Source organism: Durio zibethinus, chromosome 23, assembly GCF_047325235.1.
Source record: "Durio zibethinus cultivar Kanyao isolate XHJ-2024 chromosome 23, ASM4732523v1, whole genome shotgun sequence".
Lineage (NCBI taxonomy): Eukaryota > Viridiplantae > Streptophyta > Magnoliopsida > Malvales > Malvaceae > Durio > Durio zibethinus.
Genome location: NC_143184.1, coordinates 5423181 through 5438576, shown reverse-complemented (window position 1 = coordinate 5438576; position 15396 = coordinate 5423181). Strand labels below are relative to the sequence as shown.

At 35.7% G+C, this 15396-nt stretch overlaps 2 protein-coding genes across 5 annotated transcripts; both read right to left on the bottom strand.

Annotated features, from left to right (window-relative positions):
* Positions 1–12: 12 nt before the first annotated feature.
* LOC111314274 (histone acetyltransferase GCN5-like) lies at positions 13–6575 on the bottom strand. Of its 4 annotated transcripts, none has more exons than XM_022915454.2 (13): positions 5904–6575; positions 5710–5774; positions 5471–5551; positions 5119–5207; positions 4602–4780; positions 4101–4144; positions 3627–3726; positions 2981–3049; positions 2387–2441; positions 1884–2002; positions 1356–1449; positions 552–693; positions 13–410 (listed from the first exon to the last, which is right to left on the bottom strand). In XM_022915454.2, exons 1-13 carry the CDS (start codon positions 6495–6497, stop codon positions 347–349), a joined length of 1695 nt encoding a protein of 564 aa, XP_022771189.1. In that variant the 5' UTR covers positions 6498–6575; the 3' UTR covers positions 13–346. The 4 variants fall into 4 exon arrangements, with proteins under 4 accessions (XP_022771189.1, XP_022771190.1, XP_022771192.1 ...); XM_022915455.2 differs by having other exon boundaries at positions 4602–4770; positions 5136–5207; XM_022915457.2 differs by lacking the exons at positions 13–410; positions 1356–1449 and having other exon boundaries at positions 554–693.
* A 615-nt stretch (positions 6576–7190) lies between these two features.
* On the bottom strand, positions 7191–15107 carry LOC111314273 (uncharacterized). Its single transcript, XM_089752762.1, has 17 exons — positions 14724–15107; positions 13239–13341; positions 12461–12530; positions 12292–12330; positions 12103–12220; positions 11963–12020; positions 11190–11298; positions 11075–11124; positions 10919–10979; positions 10409–10468; positions 10282–10301; positions 10128–10193; positions 9564–9731; positions 9159–9416; positions 8429–8641; positions 7739–8010; positions 7191–7545 (listed from the first exon to the last, which is right to left on the bottom strand). Exons 1-17 carry the CDS (start codon positions 14810–14812, stop codon positions 7404–7406), a joined length of 1896 nt encoding a protein of 631 aa, XP_089608888.1. The 5' UTR covers positions 14813–15107; the 3' UTR covers positions 7191–7403.
* Positions 15108–15396: the final 289 nt, after the last annotated feature.

Here is a 15396-nt window from a genome sequence, read left to right as displayed (position 1 = left end):
TAGGAAAATAAATGATCAAGGAATTCCAAACATCTAAATTAGAATAAAATGATATCCTTATCTAATTTATACCATGGCACTTTCTCTAAATTATGATGTGCTGTTTATCCATGTTCAATCCCGATTAGTAATCTATTAAATTATGCATCCAGACATGATACATACATCACATTTAAAACATACAAGGTGGACACGTCGGAATTTCCCCAGAGTAAATCTGCACACGATAGACGAGATTGTGAAGACTAATGTTACATGTTCTTCAAATTGGACGGCTAGAATCACTGAAATCTGAATCTCCCCATATTGAAGGACACAAGTGTATGAACATGCATTCCAGTTCTCACTACTGAATTTTGGTGTAAGATTGGAGACCTGATTGAACTTTGCCCGAGAAATGAGCTTCCAGTCTGCAATCAACTTTATTAAACTCAAAATCATTATGTAAGGCAAATAAATAAATAAATAACCCTTATGACATTTATAACCCTGACGAATGAAAAAAATAAATAAAAGTTACAACAGATAAGCACAGGGAATTGTGATCATGCCTGGTTGCACATTTATAGTATATAGTATCAGGAGAATTATACGTGCGTGCATTGGCAAACATCCTCTTGACATCAGCTACAAACATCTCAAGTGTTACATAATATTGCTCTGATTCAACTCTTTTCGACAAAGTCTTCAGATCTGCATTACAAGAATATACAGTCAAGCATAACAAAATTTGCTGTATCTAAATGTTTCCACTCTGGATCTTAAGTTACCATGAGATATGATGTGAATGATGCTGAAATTGTAATAAGCTTGGCTGGTGGTATGATTAGGAGGAGTTTATGCAAACAGAGCACTTTAATGACTTGCTAAGCTGTAAATAATTGGAATGGAAGCTTGAAACTTCAGTCAAGCTATTAGAAAAAAAGTTAATGGCCCTCTAAATTCAGGATTCTGATTTCCAATTTAAACCATGAAAATTATAAAATAAAATTAGTTCCAAAGCCATCAAAGTCAAACCACTTGTAGTTTCTAAAAGAAAAACCAAGTAAACTACTTTCTCACTTAAAACCTAGACACATTATTCCTCTATTCTCATTACAAGGGTTCACTTATGCATCATTAAGGTATGGCTCGTTTTTAACTGAAACACTTGCCTCTTCAGTAGTTATTGAGCTATATGTATAGTATAACTGACAAATATGTGATAAAAAATGAATGGTAAAACCACTTCTCTAAAGTTCTTTCAAAAAGGAAACAATAGGCTATAGGAGTGTGAGTCTTTTTTTTTTTTTTTTGGGAGGGGGGGTTGAGGTGAGGGGGCACACAGGAAGGAGAAAAAATTGATAAAACCTTACCCATGGGATCTTTGATGATGTCATAATAATCAGGGACATCACGAGAATCAACTGGCTCCTTGAATGGCCAAGCATCAACATGGTCATGCATTGACTGCTTGAACAAAACCAATTTGCTTAGAATCCAGTGAAAATTGATGGCAAGGGATGCCCACATAGACATCTAATGTCAAACCAAGCATTTGTAGAGGACCTAGTTAACCCGAGAAAAAGCAAATGACACCGATCTGTTGACATCTATACTGTAATTAGACCATCACAAGAGCCCTGAAAGTTTCCTTCAAAAGGTAAGCAGAAAAATAGCTTCCCCTGCATCTTAGACAATCCATTGGATCCCAAAGGAATTTGAAGAAACAAGAAAGGTGTTTGCTAGCTAGAAAAAGGTCACATGCATGCTCCTTTCAGAAACTGCCTGACCACATTCATTTGCTATACCACTAAACAAGATAATGACTATTGAACATAATCACAAGTGCAATAATGAAAATCAAATGCAGATGAGGACCAATTAAAAGTTCAGAAACCAGCCTTTAGAAGTGAGCGCATAAAACCAGTTAAATGTTTCTGATTTGTCGCATTGTCTGTGGAAATGATTAAGGCTCTAAATCGTGTATGGCCCCATTGATCAGGAGTCCATCCGGCTTTCTCTGTTATCAAATAAACCACAAATTTAGAATTCAGTTAGTTAAAATCTCCTGCATGCCGAAACAATCTTTGTTTATATATATACCCAACAAACGTAAAGAAAGGGAATTTGCAAGTTGTTAGATGAAGCATAAGCTGAAGATATCATCCTAATTGGAAATTGAAAATCTATCTATGGGGAAAAATATATATTAACCCAAATTCATTACACTGGGAATATGCATACTATCGCAATACAGTATTGACAATTTGACATAATATAATATTTATATAAAACAAGTAATAACAGACAAATTACCTAATATCATGTCCAACAACAGCCAAGAATGAATAAACAAACACAAAAACAGAAATTAAATGATACAATAAGAGGCCAAAGAACTTACTCAAAGCAGGGATATCCTCAACTTTGACAACTTCTTTTGGAATACCAGCTTCATTCTGAATCAAATGAATTTTTATTACAGGTATTGTTTGAAATATTAATACATTATATGCAAAGACACAACCACAAAAACATTACAAAGGAAAGCATAGTAAGAAAAATGAAATAATCTTAATTAAAAAAATTAGAGATCAACTGAAGTGGTACAAGACTTGTTCACTTCACTAGATATAACTTAAAATGATCAGTTTCATTTGCTCATCAGAAGATTAAGAAAAATGAACAAATAAAGTGACAAGAAAACAGAGCCCAGTGAACAGGTTTAAGAACAAACATAAACATGCATGCAATATATGTACAAAAAGGAAAACACAAAACTAGAATACTGAGAAAACAAGTACCACCTCAATAAAAAACTTTGATAGCCTTGGGTAACATCTAAAATGAAAAACAAAAATGCGAAACTTTATATTGTACACCTGACATGATTCCAGGCTGAGAATAGACTTCAACATGAACTGTAATTTTTTAACAAACATTGGATCTGAATTAAAGCTAAACTAACAACATGCAACAGCATGAGATCCGTGTGTACCTTGTGAAAATTAATTCCGTCATGAACATCTTGACAGTCTGAAAGCTCCTTAATCTTTTCATCAATTGCCTGTTAATCCCAAATAGCAAAGAATAAAAATATCTTAATAAAAGTTTAACAAAATGAAGTCAGAATACACATGTGAATAGAGAGGGGAAAAGATAGATGCACTGGAAGGAAAGAACTTTCATTAAAATATTAAGTTTTGATTACAACCGTTTCCATCAGTTTTTGCTAATCATCAATTGTTCAGTTATCCATCCTCATTGACATCGCAAAACGTGCTATGCCAGGACCTAATATGCATGCAAGGTATTACTGCAGGTCAAAATAAGGGGAGTAGAAGACTGTAGACAGGGATAACGGTGTTGCAGGCCTCCCCAGATTTGAACCAAGAAGTGAGGACAATGTAGCTTCCTGGCAAAGACATCAAGGACAGATATAGATTTCAACCCTATATGGATCCCACATCAGATGTGCACTGGGAAGATCCAGTGTTACCTATCAAGGACCTTGAACCCAACAAAATCACAAGATCCAAAGGGCAAAATCAAACAATACCCCGCAAGTTGAATTGGGTCATTTCAGAGGGTTATGATAATTAACAGAAAAAGAAAAGGTTCATCCACTGACCAAATATTATTACCTGCCTCTGACGACGAATCATGGTTGATAAATCAGTATACGGAAGCTTTGGATCAATTTTACATTCCATAAGAATACCTCCATCATAGTCTTTAATATACCTAGAAAAGTAAAGAAATATTTACACACAGCATAGAAAGATAGCAAGGACATATTAACAAAGAATTGAGCAAAGAAAGGATACCATTACAAGGTTAGATAAAAAAATTCCCCCCACCCCCGAAGAAAAAGAAAAGAAAAAAAAAATCACAGTACTACAATAAGGATCCTTTAATTTTAGTTCTCAAAATATCCCATTTTTCAATTTTTACTGGAAAGCATACATCCTCTGCATTCCAACACTCAAAATCACATATAGTAAAAAGTTTCTTTCACTCCTTGATTCCTTAGTAATAGCATAAACTAAGTGGCCTTGAGATGTAAGGGTGGGGGTAGAAAAGAAAAACAAAAGGGTGAGGTTGCACATTAACCATACCCTCGCCATCGATCCTTCTCCAAGTGAATCTCTTTGGTAAAACCCTGCAAGTTGATAAATTAACAAGTCACTTAAAACCAAATTTATTCAATTCAGATGATGACTATAAATAATAATAGCCCAAACCTAGCAAATTACTTACTACAAAAATCATAATTCTTTTGCTATATCTTAAAAGGTTATTTGCATGGAAGATTTTTATCCCATCGGCCAGGTGTGACAGAACAGAACCATAAAAAACCTTCAACCAATTCATATTTAATGTATTCGCAAAATATTTTACAATTTCATTCCAGCTGGATTGATCAATCCACTTGAAAGCTTCCTAAATCTTTTCTGTTTTGTATTTTTTAACCTAATTTTCTTACTAAAAGAAGTCTGCCGCAGGCATTCATATGATGTATCTCAGGAAGAAAAATGCTTTAGTGCTGTAAATTTATGCTACAGAAAAAATGAAAAACAATACAGCTGGACAATCACAAGAAAAGAACATGATCAGACCTGTTTGATAAAATAGCCAACAGCATTATTGTCAGCATATGTCAGAAAATGTGTTAGTCCATCAACATCTCGAGCATGCTGTTTTAAATGATTCATCAGTCTGGTGCCATAACCTTTTACTTGTTCATCTGCGGTAATTGCACAAAAAGCTATTTCCCCAAACTTTTGGCTGATATTTACTAGGAAAACAAGTATCAGTGAAGAGAACAAATGAAGCATTAACATCATAAAAAAAAAAATCTCAAGCAGCAGAATGAATGAATAAATAAAAGTTATGAGTTGCTCTGAAACTGTTGAATGAGATTGAACACACAGCCATGCAGTGATTAAGTCATTCCCTTCAGAATCTCAAATTTCTTTTTACTGTAAAACCGAAGTAAAACTCAATATTTAGAAAACACAAACTAAAACAAAAAATTTAGCAAAGAAGAAAGGAACCAAAGAGGAAAATATACTGCATAAAAAGCAGAAAATTGATTGACTGACAATAACATAAGAGCAGGAATGCAAAGGATACATGAATGTAAATTTAACCTGACATATGGGCGATACGTGATGCCACCAACGACCTGATTACGTCTGATAACCATCACAGACTTATGGCTTCTACAAAATCCAAAGCAAGAAGCATAATGAGATCTCAAAATGCACAACAGCTGATCTATACATCTTGAAGGTTATCTAATTAAAAAAGCATATAACCCAGCTAGAAGCAGTAGGTGAATAAACATTGACCTTATGTCATGTGCACCAAAATATCAACCAGCAACTCATATATAAAGATGTCTAAACGTTTGACCCAACTAATAAGAAGTGCATGCTAAAGTGAGGTTTCCCATTTAAGACTTACTAATTTTCTATCCCCATACCTGTCCATCACAAGACGAACAATGTACTCTTTCGGCATGTTGGGTAGTTGCCTTCCAAAAATATTCTTCAATCCAATCAGCCTTAGAAACCAAAAAAAAAAAAAAAAAAAAGCATAAATATTTCAATCATCAGTGCACGAATGGAGGTTATGGTGAGCTGCGGGAAGCCAAAACTGAAACACCCTACCCATAGTCAATCAAAGGCTAGTAAATAACTAAAGCAAAGGAGAATTAGATACCAAACCATGTGCTCATCAACACCATCGTTTGAATAGCAAACAAACTTGAGTCTTCCCGCTTGCTCCTGTAAATTGTTTTTTTTTTTTTTTTTTTTGTAATTATATACCATAATTCACAAGAAAAACAACCTATTAGAACATAGAAAGTAAATTTAGGTTTTATCAATGAAATTCAATGAAGTTGAAAACTTTACCTCTCTTTTCAAGTTCTCTTCTCTAGCAATATAAGCACCACTAGTCTGTATATTCTCAGTATATATCTTAACGTCTTCCTTTGTCGAAATCCCCGCAATTGAGCTTCCACCGGCTGCGGCAGCCCCCGTGGGCACAACCGACCCCGACCGAGGGGCTCCACCGTCTTTTCCTCCATCCGCATTCTCAATCTTAACTGTAGAATTCTCGGTCTTGAGCTTCGTGTTCCGAGCCGAGTCGGAGCCGGAATCGAGGCGAGCGGCGGTGAAAGCGCGGATGGAGGAATCGTTGTCGTGGTCAAAGTCGTCCTCGTCATCATCGACGACGGCGTCCTCTGAGTCGTCAGCATCAGAATCGGAGTCAGCGCCGCGAGCGGAGATACTCTCGAGGTCATCATTGGAGGTCAAAGCGCCGTCGCGAGTGTCGGCTGAGAAGGAAGACGGGGGGAACGAGGAAGGGGGAGCGTGGTCCTCAGACGCCGCCGCGGCGAGTTTGCGCTTGTGGAGGGAGGAGGTGGCAGAGGCGGAGGCAGAGTGAGACGGGGATGGGGTCTGGGAGCTGCGAGAGCGGTTCGGTGCGGTTAAGTGCGAATCCATCTCTGCAAACTCGGACTGAGTTAACTCGATGTCAATTAGGATTTTTTTTTTTTTGTTCACTACTGCTTCGTAAAGGGCAGAGAAAACATGGAAATTAGATGGTTATTCTCAGTTCCAACCTTGCCGGTTGCGTGCGTCGGCGTTTGCTGTTCTCTAATTCGTAATGAATGGGTAATTAAAGTGAGCCCAAAAAGATGGGTAAAATAAAATAAATTTGGGCCAAGGTTGGATTTTGCACCATCATTAATGATTTTGAGCCTAAAATAAATTCTTAATGGGCCTGCAAAAAAAGGGTTTTCGGTCTAACCTGCACATAAAAATTGAATTAACCCAACACCCAACATCATATCGAAGCTCAATCGCTATGAACTCCAGTATGAATTGTGGGGGAAACTATAGTCATATTCTAATTCAATTCACCTTTTTTTTTTATGTTTTTCGTCGGCACCTTCATCATATAACTAAATTCAGTGTTTATTTTTAGGGTTAATGATAGAAATATGTAGTACATGGACTATTTGTTCAATGATTAATTTGGCATTTCATCCCAAACTTTTCCATGTTCCATGTTTTATTTTCACCTGCCCATCTGAGGGCATTTAAATGATGTCATGATGATGCTTTTCTGGCTACTTCTACAATACATAAGGAAATGACAAGGGATTGTTCTGTGCAAAACAAGAAGAGGAAAGCTGAAACTATTAAACAAATCATCAGATTATATTAATAAAAATGGTACAGTAAAGATACTATATAAGTGTGGCCGGCTGATCATCTTCTGACTTTGTCCCGTCTTTGACAATCTCAGATAATTGATTGGCGGCCTTTCATATGTTAAAAAAAAAGGGAAAAGCTCGCCCAAGATGATTGATTAAAAGCATACCAAATGGCACAGACACTTCTCCATTAATCTGATCTTGGTCTATTTGAGCCACCTTTATGACTATTGTACATGGGTAAAAGCCAACGTGACCCATGTTTTCTTCTCCCGTAACACCGCCAATAAAGTATCCATAGTGCCAATATACAACCAATGGGAATCGCCCATCTGCCAAAACAAATAAACATGATAAGGGAAAGAGAGAAGGAACAGTATATAACATATTTCGTTACAACTCCAGATCAGAATGATACGAAACAAACATGGGTCATTTTGACACACTTCTTGTAAGAATGCACGGCCGAGTAGTTACAGTAACAAGCAAGTTTGATTGGAGATGCAATGGAAAGTGCTATATTACCTGTCCAAATCAAGGATGGGACTGTAGACAAGAGTTTCCCAAGTGGCTACAATAAAATGCCACACAGGGTTGTAGAAAAGAGACTCTGCTGACCAGAACATCCTTGTGTATGTCTCTAAGAATATAAATAGTATCCATGCTGCCATTTCAATCAAAATGAACTTCATGATAAACCGGCCAACCACCACCATGACAAGGGAGAAAGCCACCAACCAATTGAAGAGCCTTTGATTGTATTCCTTGATAAACAGAGAACGTGACTTTCCCATCATCTGCAAAATAAATGGCATGTTCAAAAAACATATTATTTAGCAAGACATTTCTGCAATGCAAACAATAGGAATTATTCAATTACAAAGCACCATAAATATATCGTCTCCGTTTAAGAGGCAAGTGGAATTTTAAAAATGTTCTTGCCCCCTTCTTACCCAAAATTCCTTCAAAATCATAGTGTTTATTTTTATTGAAATTATTTTGGTTTCAGCTCCACCTTCAAAGACCAAAAGTACTTAAGCTTCATTAATTCAAGCATTAAATTGACTCCGAATCATTTCAAAATGTTCTCTATCACTCTTAATCAATTAAATTGAATGGAACTCCATCTGTCCCACCCAATATTGCAACATAAGGAAAATAACATTTCATAAGGAAAAAGAAATTGGCAAAAGAACTGCAAAGACTCCTGATTACCTTCATCATCCGTTGCTCGTAGTTTGCTTTTGAAGGCCCAATGCACTCCTGCTCAAAGCTTTGGTTACATTGCAGGAAACCTGCATTAAATTTTGCCATAGAAGGAAGTCTGAGAACTTGAAGCTGGTCCATTCTGTCTTCACATCGGGTATAAAGTGCCTCACAGAGCCTAGAGGACTGATATTCATTTGCCATAATGACATTTTTATATACCTAGACAAAATTTTCCGCATAAAGGACATGAGAATTACAATAGCTTGTAGTCTACTAGATCAGACTACATACAAAACATATTTAAGAGTAGGACTTATTACTTTTAAAACCACGGATTGACATTTATATCAGATATAAGAACATGCCCGGCATAAATAATTAACCGCAAAAATGTCTTTGTATAAGTTTTCTGCTTGTTTGCAGTAGCAATTGATAAAATAGCTGAAATCTGAGTAACCCCTAGCTGGATTTCCCAATGTAATATGAACTTTAGAAAACTCAAGAAACTTCACAAAAGATAAATGTGATATCTACTAGAGAAACTTCTCATATGGGTGTATTTAAGTTTCCCACTTATTTCCCAACTTATAAAATCTCCTTCTCCAACTGTTAAACAAGAATTTCAAATATTGGTAAAAAGAACCAAGAATTTGAATGCCTCAGGTCAAAATATTTAAATATATGAATTGATAAAATAAAAGAAAAGGGTAATGCCCCTTCAAATGCCAATCTATACCTCCTTCATTTCTTCATCCAGTTGCATGGCAGATCTCTTTGCATGGTGACGGCCAAAATGTTGTTCATCAAATGCCTTCATTGCTTCCTCTCGCAACCTTCCATGGGCATCTTGTAAGGATTGTTTGTGCATAGGTAAACCTAATTTTCCCATCCTTTCACTGTATAGCTTCAAACATCGCTCAAGAATACCTTTATTGAAAACCTCTACAAGAGAGCCTGTTGATGGGATCTCCCCTTTATTCAAAGCTTCGAGTATCTATAAGATTACAAATACAAATGCATATTAATATCGCTAAGTTTTGGACATCAATCAATCACCATTCCGAACAATAACTAATTCAAGAATTCCCAAATTTTGTAAACCCCATCTTATCCAGGAATGAGAATGTGAACATAAACTAACCTGCCCCAGGAATGAAACAAACTCATTTCCATTTAAATGCTTGCCCTGCACAACTTTTGGGTGTATAACACTAGCTACAAGCTCTTTCAGTTGCTCTCTTTTCTTAACATACATAGGATCAAGGTCATCATCCTTCAGATCACAAAGCTTTGTCCGCATGAGATGAGGCTGTAAGTTCAAATTTTGAGCAATTAGATACTATAGAGGTTTAGATCTTAACAATACTTTATTTATTTTCCAACAAATAACATATATTGACAGCAAATCAACATATAAGCAAAAGCATATATGCCTTCCATCATCCTAAATCTCACTGCATGAACAAATATGTCTTTGCCTTCTGTACCACCAAATAAAACAAAATACATTCCATAGCCATGACTTGTAAAAGGTCTACGTAGATACATGGTATCGAATCAATTCATGTTCAACAAAGGTTACATCACACACATCAAGTATTCATTCATGTTTCTGTTCAGAATGACAACAGCAACAAGAAAGGGAGAAGGGGGAAAAGCCAAGGTAATATATGAGTTAAAAAAAATACATATTTGAAACTCATACTTGTGGTAGGCTAAATGCCGTGCTGTTTTCACCCATTATGGCTAAGGAGTCCCGGATATGGTTAACCTGATAAAGTTCAAAGAACTGTGAAATTCTGATCCAAGAATAACTTTAGTCTAGTGATAGCCTACAAGTGAAGTCATGGAAGGAATACCTGACCAATATTTTTGTCCCCTGAAGATACAAAAGTCACACACTGTAATAAGTTCATCGCAAAAACAAAGCAAGATTAACATAAATAAACATCCATCCAACAATTAAGCATGACCAAGCAAACTAACCATCAATGTTAGGGACATGTCTAAGTGCCTCATCCACCATTTCTTTCACTGATTTCCCTTCTGTATAAAACAAGAAAAATGTCAGTGAATTGCCTCTGAATTGTGGGCAGAGGCAATAGCCTAATGGTAGCCACACACTTTACCTCCAAAAAGAAAGAATTGAGTTCAAATCCCCTCTTCTTAACTCAACAATAAAAAAATTCCATCTAAATTGCAGAAAAATATAAAAGAGATGCACCCAGAAAAGAATGTCTCCCACATCAGAAACTTAGAACCATCTCTTCCACAGCATTTTAAAAGAAGCTTAGGAGTATAGTGAATGGATCCAAGAACAAAAAATAAACAAGAATTTGATGCAGAATAGAAGCTAGAAAGGGATAACCCTGTCGCAGCTATAATATTACAGGCAGCACCATATAAGCAAGCATGTTGAAGATACATTGACATTTAAAGTTGCAGGGCCTTATGACACTTCATAAATCACATGCTGGAAGGCAATTATGAACTTACGCAGAAAATCACGCTGGATAAGCCACAAAAGTTTGGCAGGTTCAAAAGCAACGTCTTGCCCCTACAAGAAATTCAGTGAGTCATGAATCTCCACAGCAAATCAACCTCATTGCACAAGCATAAATATGACAAACATTGTAGGGGGTCATATATTACCTTCACTCTATTCTCCAAGAAATATTTGTCAAAAGAAACCCACAAGAGAAGTTATTGTCCACATTAACAGGCATTAAAAAGTAAAATAGCACCAAGTTTGCTCAGTGTATGTAATAAATTGATAATACTTTCAATTCAGTACATGGCAGAAGAGAAAACCTTCCATAAAATTCTTCAGCAAGCTCAACAGCAAATGACAGCCGAGATATGTCAGCTTCACGGATCTAATGATAGAATAGCACAAACAAGAGTATCAATAAAAAATCAACCCATCAAAGGCAACTACTGATTCTGGGCTTCAAGACTTTTGACCCACGAATCCACAACCTCTGCGATGCTAAATGAAGACCTTAAATGCTAGAATTCACGGTACCACTTATATAAATGTACAATAAGACAAGCCTTATAAGACACCTGGATAGCACTTTAATTTTAGCCAAGCAGAGAAGAAATCGGCATTTAAGATTTTCGTATATTGAAAGACATTTTTCTATTTAAAAGTATTTCATGCAGATAAGCCAATTTTCAATTTATCAAACCCAAAACACTTTTCTGTTGTAAGAATCAAACATATCTTAACCACAAGAATCTCACACCTAAATAATATTTAATATCTAGCAAAACCAACCTTCATATATATATAGTGCCCTAAAGTAAGACAAATTTTTACTCAATTTTTGTCAAAACAATAATTTAATGCATAATGCTGTTGTCCTAATTTTACGTCTCAAGAAACATTTAGCTTCACGGTATTTATCTTGAACAATACGGGTAGAAAACTAGACTTTTCAGCTTCCTAATATGTCAGTGTTCTAAATAAAAGCATCTAAAAACAAGGAAAAGTTATAGAAAAAAACTAGGAGAAGTTATAGAAAAAAACTAACTAACCGTCTCGGGCAGGTTATAAATTAGTACAGAACTCATAACAGTTGCCAAAGCAAAAATCCTGCATGAAGAGACAACAGAAAGGCAATATAACTAAACATATACTATATAAAGCAAGTTGAAGTACATGTGTTTGGAATTACCTATCGTCATATACATTTGATTTCCCAACACTTTCAAAACCCTCAGTATCAAGGTAGAAAACAGAAGTTCTTACTCCATCAATATCCAATTCTAGTGGAGTTCCCCAAACCCAAATACCTGGTAGAGATAAAGTGTAAACATCACCAATGTAACAGTTGTGCATAATTGTAATATCATTGCTGCCTTACCCTTTGTTTTTGTGTCACGCATGTGTCCAACACCGAATCCTGAGGGATAAACAGGAAAAAGCATTAACAATAAGTCATCAAATTGATCCCATTTAAATTTTCAAAAATGTTGAAAGTGACAACAAAGTCTAGAAAACAACAAAGGAGCACAGAGCAGTGAAGAATGCACCTTCATAACAAGACAGCGAAAGAAGTTGATTCAGCAGAAAAGATTTGCCAGAGCGGTAGGGACCAATGACCTTGATATACAAGTCCAAACAAGACTTGAGTAAATGTGGGAGAACAAAGACCAAAGGGATTATTCTCAAAAGGTAAATTACGTGCAATTTCAAATTAGATATGTTATCTTACAGGAACAAACCAATATTGTCAACCAGCATTTTACACATAATAATGTATTTGAAATCATTGAAGAAATCGGTAAATATTGTAGGATTTGTATCTTATATGTAACAAATATTTCCACTGTGATAGCCATAAATTATCAAAACTGATGATTTTGTGCATCAATTTTCCCAAATCCACCTCCCATAGAGATTCCAACAATAATACTACGGATGAATTCCTAACACTCGTACAAATATTTGCATAACATGGCCAAATTTTTTGTTTCTTTCTTACTTTCTTGGGTTGGAAAAGGGGGTGTACCTACTTTAGCATTTCACATTGAGTCTAATTGATATTAAGAGTCTGGTTACAGAATAAAAGCAAATAAACAGCAAATAAATGCTAGATGTCTGGTAAGGGTATCTGAAAATTCCTTTCTTATTTCTTTGTTGGGTTGGTTTTGGGTGGTGGGGGGAGAGAGGGGTAGGTACCCAGTTAGAGACATTTGCTTTAGCAATTCATATTTTGAGTCCAAGTGATATTTAGAGTCAGGTTACCATAACAAAATCATGAAACTGCAAATACACACTACATGTCTGGAAGGGGTATCTGAAGCTTACAGCAACAGCTGCAATTGGGGTAGCTATCCTGCTGATGGCTTCCAAGCCTTCCCTTGAAAGACGAAGCTTTGTATGACCAGGATCAGGCTCCACAATAAGAAACCTATATGTATAAATTTAAGTAAAAGAAAGAAGAAGGAAAAGAGACCAGCATCAGATAAAGAAAAGATCATTATGACCTATAGATAATATGTGAAGTTATTGCAAACGCATACACAACTATTAGGCCAGTGCTAAATTCAAATCAGGGTACAAGGAGGCATTTGAACGTCACACTAAAATGGCATATACATGTACTTTTTACAACTGAAAAAATAATATTCCTATAGAATCAACATATCTTAAGTTAATATTCTGCATCATGAGCACAAGAAATTTCATAGGAAAAAAGCCACTTCTTTGCATAAGCATAATGCTTACTGAAAGAGCTGGAGACCAAACATCTAATGACTGTTTTTTTCATTAAAGCACAAAGCACAAAATCTAGATATGATGCAATCCAAGCACGCTTATATGGATTTCATGTTATAGCTTCGCTTCTTTAGTTGTGTTACCATGGCACAAATCCTATAATCTATAAAAGCTGCTTTGCTCTCCAATATAAAATTTGCATCTTCATAAATAATTCCTTATTTTTTAGGTATATAGCAGAGAAACATTAAAAGATGTTTCAGAGTGTTCACATAAACCAAGATTCTCAACATAATGTTCCAACTTCCAACTAACTGAGACGAAAATCATAATTAAAACTAATCATAAATAAGAACCCAGAAGCAATGAGTGATCTAAAGACAACTAAGGAACTGCCAAACCTCTAGAGAGAGCAAGCTAATCATGCATTAGTTCAACCAAAATAACTGGTTGACCATAAAACATCGCTGCTAAGCAAGAAACCTTTTAACTATAACCAGACTTCCCAATCTCAATGCCAAAAGAGTCACTTTATCAGAAGATAATTACCATGATTTACCCTAGCTAAGCAATTACATATTAAAATTGCCAATACCCACATTCCATATAATCAGGAAAATATTGACCTACTTTATGAACAAGCCTAACGGCCATCACTCTTGGTCAATGAACGTAGCAGAAACAGAGGTCAACAAACTTGGCTCAAAATTGCCTCTCAGAACAATAGTAAAGTTATATTGACACAGATATTAAATTTGTAAAATCATTAGAGCTTGTGTTAAACCTCAATTGTTTCAGGCTAAATCAGGAATACATCCAAGAAAAAAAAAACTTCAAATTTATGTTTTAAAAATTTTAAAAAAAAAAAAAAAAACAAATCGGCAGCAATAACTACCAATAAACCAACAATGTTGCCACCGAGATCTCAAAAGCATGCAAAAAAGTGCCTTATTTTAAAGGTAACAATTAACAAATCATATTCTAATCAACTCCAAACTACTCCAATAGCTATAAATCAATTCAATAAAGCAAAAGCTTAAATATTAACAAATAAATTTAAAAAAAAAAACTTACGGTTGGTGAAAATTGTCAATTGAGAAAGACCCAGAAACCAAAAAGAGGAGAAGAATCGAAAAAACAAAGACCCACTGAGAAATCTCCATTGTTAACAAAGATCGCTATTTTCCAAATGCAGATGTAAGAAACTGTACAAATAAGGCAAACATGAAAGAGGCTAGGATTTGAAAGAAAAAAAAAAGGGCAACGGCAAGAATTGGATAAAGGAGACCCTGCAGATGGGTGTAGTTAAGAATCTTGAACGCGCGTGGGATGAGATTTCCGCTGCATCTACAGTGAATAAATGATTAAGTGTAGGAAAGAAGTTTTGGAGTGGAAAGTATGGAATCCGTGCCTCTCCGGAGGAGAGTTTTTGTTAAGTTGGGAAATTGTTGGGAGTGACTACCGTTAAAGGGCGGTGAAATTGCGGTGAAAGGAAGAAGGGTAAAATTGAAATTATGGTCATGGAAAGTTCAAAGTTAGGGAGACTCCAAGGTCACATGTATACGTGGCTTTTTGTTATTGGTTAGTTAACAAAGGTCCATCTTGTGAGTTTTTTACCTTAACCACAAGTAACCCAGACAAATCTCCGAAGTACAAGTTTTTAGTTAACCTCCGACCACCGACCTTAATCATCTCTCAGTCGTTCTTTTTTTTTTTTTTTAATTTTATATAAGCAAATAAAGTAGTG

Excerpts from the sequence above, each read along its gene's own strand:
- LOC111314274 (XM_022915454.2), bottom strand. The coding sequence starts at position 6,497 with ATGGATTCGCACTTAACCGCACCGAACCGCTCTCGCAGCTCCCAGACC. Across the intron at positions 5,552-5,709 it reads GTTGATGAGCACATGGTTTG|GCTGATTGGATTGAAGAATA; the intron begins GTATCTAATTCT and ends TTGGTTTCTAAG. Across the intron at positions 1,450-1,883 it reads TTATGCGCTCACTTCTAAAG|TCAATGCATGACCATGTTGA; the intron begins GCTGGTTTCTGA and ends TTGTTCAAGCAG.
- LOC111314273 (XM_089752762.1), bottom strand. The coding sequence starts at position 14,812 with ATGGAGATTTCTCAGTGGGTCTTTGTTTTTTCGATTCTTCTCCTCTTT. Across the intron at positions 10,194-10,281 it reads GGGACAAAAATATTGGTCAG|GTTAACCATATCCGGGACTC; the intron begins GTATTCCTTCCA and ends GAACTTTATCAG. Across the intron at positions 9,417-9,563 it reads TTGTTTCATTCCTGGGGCAG|ATACTCGAAGCTTTGAATAA; the intron begins GTTAGTTTATGT and ends GTAATCTTATAG.